We start from the raw sequence: 15585 nt of genomic DNA, 5'->3' as shown, positions 1-15585 counted from the left end.
CGTGGAATCCTGGGTCAACGATATGGCGGGGTTTATTAAATTGGAGAGGGTGAAATTCGCCTTAAGGGGATCGGTACAAGGGTTCTTTAGGCGCTGGCAACCGTTCTTGGACTTCCTGGCAGAGCGAAAGAGAGAGAGGGTGGGGGGGGGGGTTCTATTTTATTTTTGTTTATTTACTCTGGGGGATCTGAGGGGGTGTATATATTTGCTATGTTTGCTTTGTGTTAATTCGGGGTGTTAATTTATTATTTATGTATAGGGGGAGGGGGGCACGTGGGTTGTTTTACTTTGTTCTCTATTTAATTCTATTGGGTTTCTTTTTCATTCGGTTGTTGATATTTTGTGAAAATCCTAATAAAAATTATTTTAAAAAATACTCCGATACCATCCATTACACTGAATACAAGAACCCAGGGCCTAGGGAACGGAAACTCTGCCAGGATTCTTCCTCCTGCTGTTTACACATGATCGCTGATGGAAAGTCCCCAGAAAGCTCTACATTTACAACGATTTGTAGCCCACTGGAAGTTTAGAAGCAGTTATAATGACTTGGGATTTATCCATAGTCAGCATTTCATCCTAGCCAGGAGTCCAGACTACCTAATTTCTTGGTAGGGTGCAGTTGGAAAGAACTTACATTCATATCGAGCCCCAGAATGACCCAAAGTGCTTTATAGCCAATTAAGTATTTTTGATGTGTAGCCACTGTTGTGACATTGGAGATGCAGCAGGCAATGTGCACAGTCAGTGATGTGATAATAACCAGATGACCTATTAATGTGATTTTGGCTGAGGGTGTAATATTTGGCAGGACACCAAAGCTAACTTCCCCGCCTCTCCTCAAAATAGCCTTGTGGAATCTTTCTCCTCCCTCTGTGAGAGCAGACAAGGCCTCGATCTAATATCTCATCCAAAAGACAGAAGTTGCGACAATCCAGCTGCCCCTCAGGACTGCGCTAGAGTATCAGCCTGCAATTCTGTGCTCATGTCACAGGAATGGGACTCACAGCCTTCAAGCTCAGGCAGAAATGCCACCAACAGAGAGGTGTGGCTGACATCAGTATCAGCTTGAATTGGTACGTCGTGTGATATCTTAAGATGCTTCAAACCCACAGTTGTGGGGGAAAAAAATGAACGGCTGCTTGAAGGCATTTGATCAAATTAATCATTACTACGAACATGCATCAGATTCTTTTCCCCTTTCGCCCAGTTAATTAAACAGATTTCCCACTGTGTTATTGGTGGCAAGTCATGCATTAACCCAAAATAGCAGGCACTAACAGGACAGGCACTAATCTGCTTCAAGCTGTGTTTAATATGGGCTAGCTTCTGAAATGAGTTAGACTCGTGTGGATACATTGCAAACCTAACTGAGCAGCTGCACAAATTCCAGCAATTCCATATTTCGGATCAGATGTTAAGCCGTTGTCGAATCAGCTCGTGGAATTACTTCTAAGAAGGCCGCAGGCCTCCATGCCTGCCGTTGCCGGACCAACATTTGCCCCTCAATTAACATTAAAACACATATTACCTGTTCATTAAATTTAAAGCAAAAACAATGTTGGGGACAAGAAATCAGGTCTGACAGCATGACGTTTACAGTGCAGAAGGAGGCCATTTGGCCCATCGGGTCTGAAGGAAGTATCCGGAGGAAGGGAGTTCATGTTTCGAGTCTGCATGACTCTTCTTCTGTTTTTCCCACGCAGAAGTTGCTGAGATTTTCCGGCATCTTCTGTTATCATTGTTGTTTCTGGGAGCTTGCTGGGCACAAATTGGTTTGTGTGTTGCCTGTATTTCTCTTTGAAAGTACTTTATTGGCTGTGAAGCATTTTGGGACGGCCAGAAGTAGTGTGTATATTCAAGTCGTCCTTTCTGGGGTTGATGACAGTCGGTCAGCGGAGTTGGCTGGGCGGCTGGTTCGTGATGTGGAGCCATGCTAATTCAGCTGAGGTTATCCCCCCTTCACAATCTTGCCCCTTGCCTGAGGTGTGGTGACCCTCAGGTTAAATCACCACCAGTCAGCTCTCTCAAAATGGGAGAGCAGCCTATGGTCCTTGGGGACAATGGTGACTCTCTTGCGCGACGTTGAACTTCAGGAAAACGGGAACCTTGTATCCACACATCTCCCTCCTTCAGAGAAACCCAATGCCACAATGGCACTGATGGAACACTGTATGCCCACCAGCATCCGACAATACACAGGAGACAAGCCCTCTGACTTTTTCCCAGGCTCCATGAATGGGCAGAAGTAACAAAAATAAACTGCCCTCCTTCACACTGGCCCAGCCGCGCAGCCATTTCCAGCCAGAGTGCCCCACCGCGCGACGTGGCCCACCGCACTGGGCGTCCGACCACGTGGGGTGTCTGGCCGTGCGGGGTGCCCGATTGTGCGACATTTCTGGCCCTGCGGTATGTTCGACCATGCAGCACGCTCCATCCTGTCCCACACAAGGAGACAGAACTTCATCACAAGCAATCGCGCTTCAACAAGGCGCCAATAGCTGCTTGCACCATCAACAATACTCAGTGCTCTTAATATGGCTTAAGTGGCACCTTTGTAACTGCTTGCCTATGGTACTGGCAAATGGTTGGTGCTGTGGTTTAAACACAGATTAGAGAGTATGTGGAGTCAGGTGACAAGTATCAAGCAAAGCAAAGGGTGGAGGGGTTTGCCTGTTCATCAACTCCTCCTGGCGCTTGGATGTGACGACTCACTGCCCCCCGGACCTGGAATACCTGACCGTGAAGTGCCGCCCATACTATCTTCCACGTGAGTTCACTTCAGCCATTATCACAGCGGTCTACATTCCACCCCAGGCAGAAATGAAGGTGCCGCTGGGCGAACTGTACACAGTTATAAACAACTACGAAACACAACACCCGGAGGCCTTGTTCATCGTGGCCGAGGGACCTCAACAAGGCCAACCTCAAGAGTGTACTACCAAAATTCCACCAGCACACCTCCTGTCTCACCAGGGGCGACAACACTCTTGACCACTGCTACTCAAAAATCAAGGGCGCCTACCATTTCATCCCCCGACCGCACTTTGGAAAATCAGACCATAAGACGGTGCTCCTTCTCCCGACATACAAGCAGAAACTCAAGCGGGAGAATCCAGCTAAGAGGATCGTGCGTGCTGGTCCGAGGAAACAGAAGAGCTCTTACGTGACTGCTTGGAGACAGTGGACTGTTCCATATTTAAGAACTCAGCGACCAATGGGTATGCCACCAACATCACAGATTTCACAAGAAATCCAAGTACGATATCCGCAAAGCCATCCGAGATGCCAAGAGAGAATATTAGACCAAGCTACAGTCACAGACTAGTGTTACAGACTTTCGGCGGGTTGTGGCAAGGCCTAAACAACATAACGGGCTACAAAGCGAAGCCGAGCAGTGTCTCCAGCAGCAGCGCACCCCTCCCCGATGAACTCAATGCATTCTATGCTCGGTTCAAGCAGGAAACCAACAATTCGCTGTCGAGTGCCCCAGCAGCCCATAACACACCCATACCCACCATAGAGAAAATCTCAGCAGGGCTGACAGCATCTGTAGGGAGAGAAAAGAGTTAACGTTTCGAGTCCAGATGACCCTTTGTCAAAGCTTGTCACACCCACCATCACATTGAGGGAGAGATTGTTGTCGCTGCACCACTCCACTAGGTTCTCAATTTCCCTCCTGTATTCAGACTCGTCATCTGACACCCATCATCACAAAGTCAGATCGGCCTTCCTGAAAGTGAACCCTCGGAAGGGTCCAGACGGGATCGCTGGCCATGCACTCAGAGCCTGCGCAGACCAGCTGGCAGATGTGTTTGCGGACATCTTTAACCTGCCCGTACTCCGCTACGAGGTCCCCACCTGCTTCAAGGAGACCACCATCATACCGGTGCCAAAGAAGAGCCAGGCGACGTGCCTCAATGACTATCGTCCGGTGGCCCTGACTTTAGTCGTAATGAAGTGCTTTGAGAGGGTGGTCATGAAGCGCATCACCTCCATACTCCCAGAACGCCTTGATCCACTACAATTCACATACCACCACAAACAGTCCACAGCAGATGTCATCTCCCTGGCCCTACACACATCCGTAGAGCATCTTGACAACAAGGACTCCTACATCAGACTCCTATTTATTGACTACAGCTCCGCCTTCAACAGCAATAATCCCAGCCAAGCTCGTATCAAAGCTCCAAAATCTAGGACTTGGCTCCTCACTCTGCAACTGGATCCTCGACTTTCTGACCCACAGACCACAATCAGTAAAAATTAACAACACTTCCTCCACAATAGTCCTCAATACCGGGGTCCCGCAAGGCTGCGTACTTAGCCCCCTACTATGCTCCCTATACACACACGACTGCGTGGCAACATTTGGTTCCAACACCATCTACAAGTTTGCTGATGATACAACCATAGTGGGCCGGATCTCAAATAACGACGAGTCAGAATACAGGAGGGAGATAGAGAACCTAATGGAGTTGTGCAGCAACAACAATCTCTCCCTCAATACCAGCAAAACTAAAGGGCGGTCATTGACTTCAGGAAGCAAAATACTGTACACACCCCTGTCAATATTAACGTGGCCGAGGTTGAGATGATTAGCAGTTTCAAATTCCTAGGGGTATATATCTCCAAAAATCTGTCCTGGTCCACCCACATCGACGCTACCACCAACAAAGCACAACAGCACCTATACTTCCTCAGGAAACTAAGGAAATTCGGCATGTCCACATTAACCCTTACCAACTTTTACAAATGCACCATAGAAAGCATCCTATCTGGCTGCATCAGAGCCTGGTATGGCAACTGCTCGGCCCAAGACCGCAAGAAACCTCAGCCCAGTCCACCATACGAACCTGCCTCCCATCCATTGACTCCATCTACACCTCCTGCTGCCTGGGGAAAGTGGGCAGCATAATCAAAGACCCCTCCCACCCGGCTTACTCACTCTTCCAACTTCTTCCATTGGGCAGGAGATACAGAAGTCTGAGAACACGCACAAACAGACTCAAAAACAGCTTTTTCCCCCGATACCAGACTCCTAAACGACCCTCTTATGGACCGACCTCATTAACACTACACCCGTGTATGCTTTACCCGATGCCGATGTTGATGACATTTCATTGTGTACCTTGTGTTGCCCTATTATGTACTTTTCTTTTCTTTTATTTTCATGTTCTTAATGATCTGTTGAGCTGCTCGCAGAAAAATACTTTTCATTGTACCTTGGCACACGTGACAATAAACAAAATCCAAATCCAAGCAGCAGAATGGATAGCAGCTGACCTGGCGAGGTTAAATATACATAGTCAGACTGGCTGAAGTGATGTTCCACGGGTTTGGTGCTGGGACTGCTTGTTCACCATTTACATAAGCAGCGTGGACTTGGGAAACATAAGCAGAATTCCCAAATTTGCAGTCGTGACAAAATTGGGGTTATAGTCAATACAGAAGAATACTTCGACAATTTGCAAAAACGTATCAGTAAACTGGCAGAATGGGCAAGTCATTTGTAAATATAGATAAGCTTGAGGTGGCGCATTTTAGTCAAACGAATAAGGAGGTCACATACTCTTTGGGAAATAAAAATCTAGTTCAGGTAGAGGAGCAGCAGTGGCGAAGTTTAGATTGTTCAAATTCGATTCAGAAGCACATAAAGAGGACCCTGCAATTATCCTACAGGAATTTGAAGATATCTGCTCCCCGCTTAAAAGCATAATCAGTCACAGCAATGGCATGTGTGCCACATATTCCACTCTGCTAATCAGAAACCATTCGAATCAATCCAATCGTACATGGGCACACCAAAGATCTGAGCAGGAAAATAGGCATTTGGAGTGTTTACTGAAGAATTCGATAGAGATCACACCACAGATAATCTCAGCCAAGTTAAAAGTCAAAATCGACTTCGGCGGAAAGTACAATGTTCTATCCAGAAAAAGAACTGTGTGAGAAAACTTGGAGGCAACACCGGATCCCAATCAGCAGTCCGACGTCATGGGTTACGTTGTGGCCACACAAAGCTGCATACAGGAAAACTTTGACTTCCACATTGTGGCCCAAAGTCTCAAGCCTACTAGGACTGTGGGGACAGCACCTCGTCATTCAATTTGGCCAAGAGGTCCACGATGTGCAATGTCAAGCTCCGGAGGCGTCAAAGTATGATGACATTTTTGACTGCTAAGGCAATCGGCAAGCTACCTGTTATATATGATATAAGATTGGGTACTCAGTCACACCAATGGTATGTGCGCCAAGGATACCGACTCTGACGAAGCAAAAGGTCATCAATGAGCTGTATCGAATAACTGAAATGGGTGTAATTAACCCAGTGGAAGAGAATGGATTTCAGTAATGGGTAGTCGCGGTTAAAAAAGGATGGTGTGGTCAGAAAATGTATCGAGCCTGTACATTTAAACAAAGCACCATTCAGGCCACGTCACCCCATGAAGACAGTAGAACAGGTCATCTCAGACATGCCGCAAGCAAGAGTATTTAGTGTGTTAGATGCGAAATGTGACAAATACCACTGGACCCACCATCCTCAAGCTTGACCAAATTCATGCCCCCGGTAGGCAGGTACCATTTTGCCCGAATGCCATATATCTCTTCCAGCAGTGAGGCTTCCAGTGCTGTATGGAACATTTCTTTGCAGATCAACCATGTGAAATCATAGTTGCTGACATCCTGATCTGGGGTCGTACTGTAGCTGAACCTTCGTGTCCTGAACAAAGTCAGTGATCTCAATTTGAAGCTCAATCCTACAAAGTGTCAATTCGGGGTCAATCAGGTGCAGCATGTAGGCTACCAGCTGACAGATGGTGGTGTAAAACCTGATCCAGAGAAGAGTGCAGCCATACGTCACACGAACCCTCCGGTTGATGAGCACGCTCTACAGTGTTCCTCGGGTAGGACAAACTGCTGCTCAAAATTCATTCTTTGCTACAGTGAAATCACTGGGCTACTTCTTCAACTCTTATATCCGGACCTCGCATGGCATTGGCAAGAACATCACACAGGTCGTTCAACAGACCCAAATGATCGCTGGCATCTCCACTACTTTTACAATACTTCAATGTCCAAGCTCTTACCCCAATCTCAGCAGATGTGTGTGATGAATGTTGGAATTTCAGATACATTGTATTATATGTATTTGGTGTAGTAAGGGTTAAAAATCTGGGTTAGTGTGTGTACGACTGCTGCAGTCATGTTTTTAAAAATCCTGCTTTGATAGGTTTTAGGAGACAGGGGTGCAATTAAGGCATCATCAAAGCTGGGGCTAATGGAGTTTTATTTGGATTAAGGGCTATTCCTGTGGAGTTAATTAGATACGTTGTGTTTCAGCTTGGTAAAATGATGGAATTAATGAGAGGAGCTTGAGTACCAGACATTTTGCAGAGAAGCAGTTTAGTTTTAGGTCTGGAGATGGAAGTCAAATTATGAAGACAGTTTCTGAAAACTTCAGCTAGAGATCCTGCAGTCTTCTGACAGGGTCGGGTCTCTTTTATTTTTAATAAATTTAGAATACCCAATTATTTTTGTTTTTTCCAATTAAGGGGCAATTTAGCATGGCCAATCCACCTAACCGGCACGTCTTTGGGTTGTCGGGGTGAAACTCTCGCAGACATGGGGAGAATGTGCAAACTCCACACGGACAGTGACCCAGAGCCGGGATCCGAACCCGGGTCCTCAGCACCGCAGTCCCAGTGTTATCCACTGCGCCACATGCCGCCCTTGGGTCTCTTTCTTTAAAGCAGTGTCAAAAGATCACTCCTTTCTCAAAGTAGAGTATCCAGACATCTCTGTGCAGCAGGTATTCCTGAGTGCTAACTGTATTTGAAAGTGGATTGAGAGCTGAGATGGCTTTGTTATTTGAGTGGAAGTAAAGATAGCAGTTAAGGGTTATTGTGTCACTAACGATTAGCATTGTTTAAAGGGTAATTGTAAGCTACTTTTCTTGTGTAATTTTAAAGGTATTTTAATGCTGTATTAGTAATAAAGTTTGTTGTTAAAAAACGTATCCCTATTTTACATGAAATCACTCCTGGAATGAATTATCCTCTTCTCAGTCTTACAAAATCAAAATAAAGTAGAGGTTTTTGTCTAGTATCCTAGCCACTGTTGGGGTCTGATCTGGGGTTGTAATATGCATCACAGCATGGACTTGGTGCAACATGCATACAAAGTGGTTGATCAATAACCTTTGCCTTGAGGTGACTCACTGACACAGAAACATTATACGCGCAAATAGAAAAATAGCTCCTTTCCCTGGCTTTGCATGTCAACAATTCCACAACTTCATCTATGATCATCTGGCAATTGTGGAAACTGACCATCGACTGCTCAAAACCATCCTGATAAAGCCTCTTCACACTGCATCTGCACGGCCAAATCACATGATGTTAAAGCTACAGCATCAGTGAGGTGTACAAGCACGGCAAGGAATTCTACCTAGCCGATGCCCTCTCCAGAGCCTTCCTGTCCACCACAGACCAGGCTGATCATGAGGCACACATCGACAGCATGGAGAGGAGGGACTTTCCTCCCGCCACATCCAGGAGTTGAAGCCAGGGTTGCAGCAAGGTGTCACATACACTTGATGGCATGATGTCATCATACACGGCTGGCCGGAATCTTCTAGGGAGATTCCTCATGGCCTCGGTGTGTTCCTTGCTTTCAGAGAGGAACTAACCATTCAAGATGGTCTAATTCTGCGAGGTCAGCGATTCATCATTCCACCCGCTCTCCACCAGTACCATACCTAACAAGCCAATCAAGGGCACCCCACATTGGACACAACTAAGGCCAGGGCAAAAGAGTCGCTGCATTGGCCTTCTATACAAGCTGGCATTGAGGGAGGTCTCCAATTGCTCTCCCTACAATGCACATAAGCCACACCAAACAAAAGAGTCGCTACACTAACATTAGGTCCCACATTTCTCATGGGCATTTATCGTAGAATCATAGAAGTTAGTATGGAAGGAGGCCATTCGGCCCATCGTGGCTGCAGCGGCCCTTGGAAAGATCACCCTACTGAAACCCATGCCTCCACCCCATCCCTTTAACCCAGGAACACCACCTAACCTTTTGGAAACTAAGGGGCAATTGACCATGGCCAGTCCACCAACCTGCAGTTTGGACTGTGGGAGAAAACTAGAGAACCTGGAAGAAACCCACGCAGACACGGGGAGAAAATGCAAACTCCTCATGGACAGTCACCTGAGGACAGAATTGAACCCGGATCCCTGAAGCGGTGAGGCAACAGTGCTAACGTACAGTCCACAGCAACAGACATTCTGAATGGGACAGTAATGGTATGGTAAATTGGTACTTTGGACGGTTCAAACTGGACTATTTGGCAAGTACAATCAGCGGTTTGATAATTGTGAAACTCAAGAGGCACTTTGCCACGTATGGCCTATCGCAAAGGCTCATGACCGGCAATGACCACCAGTTTGCCTTTTGCCAAATCCCGTACTTTTGCTTCCACTTGGGATTTATTATCACTTTTTTAAACCCCTAATTACAGGTGATTTGTTGGTTTTTAGTTTCATTAATTTCTCCAACACTATTCTTTTAAATTCCTCATTCTTGCCAAACCCTTAGTTCCCCACTATTGCCAGATTGTCATTTTGTTTGCTACCACGAAGTCAGATACAAAGAACTTGTTGAATTTCACTGTCATTTCTTTATTCTCTATTATAATTTCTTCTGTGCTTATTTCTGATTAAATCCACATTTACTTAAATCTCTTTTTTACATAATTATGGAAGCTTTTACATCTCTTGCAAGTTTATTTTCACACTCTCTTTATCAATTTGTGAATTTTTTGCTGAATTTAATACACTCCCAATCCACCTAGATAGGTACCTGAAGGAGAAAGGCACACGTGACAATGCTGACAGGGTTAAATGTAGTGAAGTGAGAGGTGGTACTTGAGGAACACCACCAGCAGAATAGCCTGTTGGCCGAATGGTCAATTTCTGTATTTCAATTGCAGTAGAAAGCTCCAGCCTGTTGGACTTATGCTCTACCACTCTCATGGAGAATTTTACGCAGAAAACACCTCTCACCATGATTCCATCAGGCAGTGATTCACACCTCCTTGACACCTGGCAGGAAATGGAGCAAAGGAGATGGCGGACCCTTTCCAATGGTTGGATGAGCAGACTGTCAAAGTCATTTGGCTGAATTCCCCATTGTCAGAACTTTCAAGCAAGCATCAATATGTAGCTTGGCGAGTGGCGAGACAGGTCCTCTCCTTCAGGTCCTTTCTGCACACCCGGAGTCTCATCCGTTCTGCCCATTGCCCCCGATGCAGTGATAAAGAGACTGTCGTCTGCCCCCTTCTGGAATGTGTCTGTGCAAAGAAAGTCGAGCACGGGTTTGATGTTTTCTGTCCCAGTTCATCCTGAGCAGCTCGAGATAAGTATCACTGCTGTTGGAGAGCCATCAACTCAGTGAAATACACTATGTGGCCTGCCTGAAACATGTTTGTCTTCCGCTGAAAAGAGTTCTCCATGTCTAGGGTGGCGTGGTGGCACAGTGGTTAGCACTGCAGCCTACGGCGCCGAGGACACGGGCCCGGGTCACTGTCTGTGTGGAGTTTGCACATTCTCCCCATGTCTGCGTGGGTTTCACCCCCACAACCCAAAGATGTGCAGATTAGGTGGATTGGCCACGCTAAATTGCCCCTTAATTGGAAAAAAATAATTGAGTATTCTAAATTTATATAACAAAAAGAGTTCGCCACGTTCGAGAGTTGCAGACTGGTACATTCCAAAGTCCAGGACTACATTGCCTCAAAGGTGCAATGAGGAAAGAATATGGTCAAAGATCTACCTGCCAGAGCGTCCCGAGATGCTGGATACTGTGTCACACCTCTCGGGCGGTATCTTTATCATGGAATGTATATTGTACATATAGCTTGTAATTGCAATTGTATTGAGGCACCTCAGAATACATTCCACAAGCTGTATGGAAAGGACTTGAATTAGATTGCACTCAATTTCCACTGCTGTGGAATGTATCTTTCCAAAGTTCTAGTAGCAAAGTAGGATGAGATTTGGTGATAAACATGGTAGATATTGACTGTAATTGTAAACGTGGCACGTAACATACAGTATTGGAAGAAATGGATTGTTTTACTCCTTATGTAATTTGAACGGTCATAGAATGTACTTTTATAAATTTTCAAAAAGAAATGTCTATCTAATTTGCTACATTATAGCCTAGAGGTGGGACCGGTGTAAATATTGGGGACTGTATATATTTGAGACATGTCATTAGGCATTTAAAATTTAAGACGCCAGGCAAATCAAACTCCTAAAGGATTGGTCAGGTCATCTGTAATACCAACTGCGCAACATCTCTGCAAACGTTGCATCTGATTTATCTGAAAAGGACATGTAGCCAGACAGTTTCTCAGGAATCTTCAAGTTGTACCGAATAATAACTCCTGTGTCAAACAGGCCAAAGCTGTAAATAAAAGGTACTGAAAGCTCTCTGAAACTTACTGGACTGGGTCTTCCGCCAATAATGTTAAATCCAAGCGTGTCATTTTCTCGGTGCAGAGCTATGGTTAGTGGTTTGGTTTCTCCACCCTGTTAGAAGAGAGCAAAAGTAACATTTGAATGCCTCTCAAAGGACTGAAACTGTAAATGTCTAAACTGCAACATAGCATAATAAAAACAGCAGCAAGTACAGTTGAGGGGCCTAATTGGTCTGTGTGTCTGAGTCAGCTCTTCACAGATGCTTGTGGAATGACAAAAACATTTTTTGCCTTCATTATCCTACCCACAAGACCATAAGCCTTGGACTCAGTGGGAGCACTCTCACTTCGGCGTCAGGAAGTTGAAGTTCAAGTTCCACCCCGGAGACATAGATAATAGGAGTAGGCCATTCAGGCCTGCCCTGCCATTCATTATGATTGTGGCTGATCATCCAACTCAATAGCCCATTCCCGCCTACCCCACAGAAATTCCAAGCTGACACTGCAGAGCCAGGCGGAGAGTGGCGCACTATTCGTCAGGCGGTCTTTTGGATCTGGCGTCAAACCATTACTGATTACTCTCGCAGGTAGAATATAAGATCCTGCGGCACTACTTTGAAGAATAACGAAGTTTGCCCGTGGGCTAATCTATAGCCAACGTCACAAAAACTTTTCTTTGTTTTTTAAAATAAACTTGGAGTACTCAATTACTTTTTCCCCCCCATTAATGGGCAATTTAGCGTGGCCAATCCACCTACCCCTGCACATCTTTGGGTTGTGGGAGTGAAACCCACACAGACACAGGGAGAATGCGCAGACTCCACACGGACGGTGACCCGGGGCCAGGATCAAACCCGGGTCCTCAGCGCCGTGAGGCAGCAGTGGAACATCAGTAAAACTGACGATCCGGTAATTTATTTCATTGCTGTTTGTGGGATCCTGCTGTGCACGGGTCGGCTGCTGAACACCTCAAATTGCAACAATGACGATAATTCAAAACTGCTCCGTGGATCGTCCTGAGATCATGAAAGTCGTTATATAAATGCAAATCTTGCCTTTCTTTGTGGACAAATTAACTTCCTGGCATTCTAAACTTGTCATTTGCCACTTTACACCGATGCCCAGCGACAGCATTTAATCTTAAAATCATTATTGTAACCATTTTAATGACACGTTGTAAGGATCAGTGCACTGTTTGCACTTGGGAGACTGAACTCGCCCAGCATCTGTGAGCTCAACGTAACCTGGGCCTCCCAACAATTTGCATTCATTTCCTTTTGGACACTAAGGACAATTTAGCATGGCGAATCCACCTAACCCGCACATCTTTGGACTGTGGGAGGAAACCGGAGCACCCGGAGGAAATCACTGTGCTACCATGCTGCCCTCAAGCATGCGGGATACAACAAGATGATTAGTTTAACTTCAGTTCAGGCAGAACTGGAAGACTTTAAATCACATCGCTTCACCCCGGCCCATAGCCTTTTGTGGCAAAGTGGGTTTCTGATCACCATGGGGAGGTGCTGGTCTCGTGGTAATATCATTGGCTGGTAACCCAGAAGCTCAGCCCAATACTCTGGCAATGTGGGTTCAAATCGCACCACAGTAGCTGGTGGTATTTAAATTAAATTAATAAATATGGAATATAAAGCTAGTCTCAGGAATAGTAGTTATAGGGCTGGATTCCGCAAGATCGCCACGGGCGAGGTGCTGACAATGCAGAAGTCCAGTGACCTCGGGCGGGATTCTCCTGTTGCCGGGTGGGAAAGGCTGGAGAATCCCGCCCGTACTATCATCAATTGTTGTACCTGGTCTGGCTTATATGTGACTCCAGACCCACAGCAATATGGTCAACTCTTAACAGCCCCCCTGAAATGGCTCTGTGGGCAGTCAGTTCAAGGACCATTCAGGATGGGCAACAGATTTTGCCCTTATCAGCGATGCCCACATCCCATGAACAAATAAGCTAAATAAACCTTTATATGAAAACCATTCCTAAATAACCTAGCGCCAATTCACAAGAGGTGGAAGCGCACTTAGAACATAAACCTGACTCAAATGACACAAGAAAAGTATGAAAGGGGAATAATGTTTCTTGTGAAAGAACAATTTGGGTACAGTTTTTAAGCATCCATATTATTCCATTTACTGCCAAAGTCATGCCTTAATTCAATGGAAAGTTCACCTCATAATGTTAGGAAAGACTTTACTTATCATTGCATATGCCTCCCCCCCCCCCCCCCCCCCCCCCCCGCCCCCATTCTTGGAGGCATGGTAGTACAGTGGTTAGCACTGTTGCTTCACAGTGCCAGGGACCCGGGTTCGATTCCTGACTTGGGTCACTGTCTCTGCAGAATCTGCACTTTGTCCCCACGTCTGCGTGGGTTTCCTCTGGGTGCTCCAGTTTCCTCCCACAACTCCTAAAAGATGTGCTGCTAGGTGAATTGAACATTCCAAATTCTCCCTCAGTGTACCCGAACAGGCACCGGAATGTGGCGACTTGGGGATTTTCACAGTAACTTCATTGTAGTATTAATGTAAGCCTACTTGTGACACTAATAAAGATTACTATTAATAAACTCAGTACAACCTATTGTCGAACACCGCTCAGCTCACATCCTGACTACAGCGTAACATGTTTGAACACTCTTTCAAACACAGAAACACGGAGTCAATGGCCCTTGCTGCCTCCTGCTGCGACACACCACTAGCAGGGAACGAATAGCAGCTTGAAGTGTGTGTGTGTGGGGTTGGGGGGGGGGGAAATACTGCAGCCAGATCCTGCAAATGGTCACACATTTCTCTGTAGTCACTGCAATCCTTCTTCCTGATGTTTAAACTTCCCTCAAGTTGAGCTGATGAACAGCAGCAATATGCTCAGTATTGCAGCTCACTGTCAACGAGCAGACTGAGAGCCAAACTGGCGTTCACACCTGAAAGCTGACATACCGTTTTCGGCCAATGCTCAATGGCAGAATGACGATGAGATGACTACGGCAAGACTCCTTAGGCTGAACACAGGACGCATCCTACTCTATGCCACAACTCACGCTCATTTTCATCTTTTCCCATCGTGAAATGTTGGACTTTGTGTGTGTTTCTGCGCCAAGAGGGGTAAGTGAACCTTGAAAACATCCCAACCAACGTTGTTGTTTTATAAAACACACAATCATCCAACACAGTTCAAACAAACAATAGTTCAAACACGGCAAACCCCATCCCAGGACAGACCTCACAGCAGTAAATAAAGGTTTGGCAACAACACAATAGATTGTTGAAGGGTCACCATGTAATCCCCGATTCCAAATCTTAAATCACCGCAGGGTTCCGGAGAGCAGCTGCGTTTAGAATTCGAGTTAAACACGAGGACACCCTTTCCCTCACACATTGCAGAGAAGCCCTGCCTGAGTGAAGAGGAATTTCAAAGATCAAGTGATTGGATTACAAGATAACTTGAACACGTTAACCAATTTGGCTTCTTATTTTGTTAAATTCTCTCAGTGTGCTCCAATCAACTTTATGTCTTTGAATTAGCACAAAAGCTGAGCACAAAATTGGTGGCAGATGTTTTTGCTGCTTATGAGGTTAATCAATTTTTTTCTCCAAACTGCAATTAATGTTTTTTTAAAGGGCCCCCAGCATTGCTTTTGTTTCCAGTTTGAACCGTAGCAAGTCATTGTGTGAGCTAAAGTCCACATTAAATCAGCTTGTCCTTCCATTCTAATGTCAACACAAGAAAAAGAAACGAATATGAAAATCCTAAAGCTACTTCAGTTATCAAAACAAATCACAGACATGTATAATCTCCCTCTCCCTCCCTCCTGCTTATTGGAATTCCTGCAATTACTTCATTCCTGTTCCCCCCCCACCCCTCCCCTCATGGTATTCACTAGTGTTCACTGCATCCGATAACTACCTCTTTTACAGCACATCAGTGAATGAACAGCCAAACAGGGTTATCGACTACAAAATGATAACTAGAAAAAGAGCAGCAAAATAAATATGTAAAATTAAAGAGACAGTTGCTTGTGCAATTGATAAATACTCTGCAAGATTGCAGAGTGAGTCACAAACACCTCCTTGCCAATACCTCT

The 15585-nt window shown here is 45.6% G+C and overlaps 1 protein-coding gene across 1 annotated transcript in view; it reads right to left on the bottom strand.

Annotated features, from left to right (window-relative positions):
- The window catches only part of LOC140396153 (PDZ domain-containing RING finger protein 4-like), a 623004-nt gene that overhangs the window by 601930 nt on the left and 5489 nt on the right, over positions 1-15585 (bottom strand). The window contains exon 2 of the mRNA XM_072484373.1: positions 11517-11603. Within this exon, the coding sequence (XP_072340474.1) occupies positions 11517-11603 (87 nt within the window). The remainder of the gene's footprint in view (positions 1-11516; positions 11604-15585) is intronic.

The sequence above is a fragment of the Scyliorhinus torazame genome, chromosome 19, assembly GCF_047496885.1.
Source record: "Scyliorhinus torazame isolate Kashiwa2021f chromosome 19, sScyTor2.1, whole genome shotgun sequence".
NCBI lineage: Eukaryota > Metazoa > Chordata > Chondrichthyes > Carcharhiniformes > Scyliorhinidae > Scyliorhinus > Scyliorhinus torazame.
Note: the sequence above shows the minus strand (reverse complement) of the source record. Positions and strands in the feature narration are given on the sequence as shown.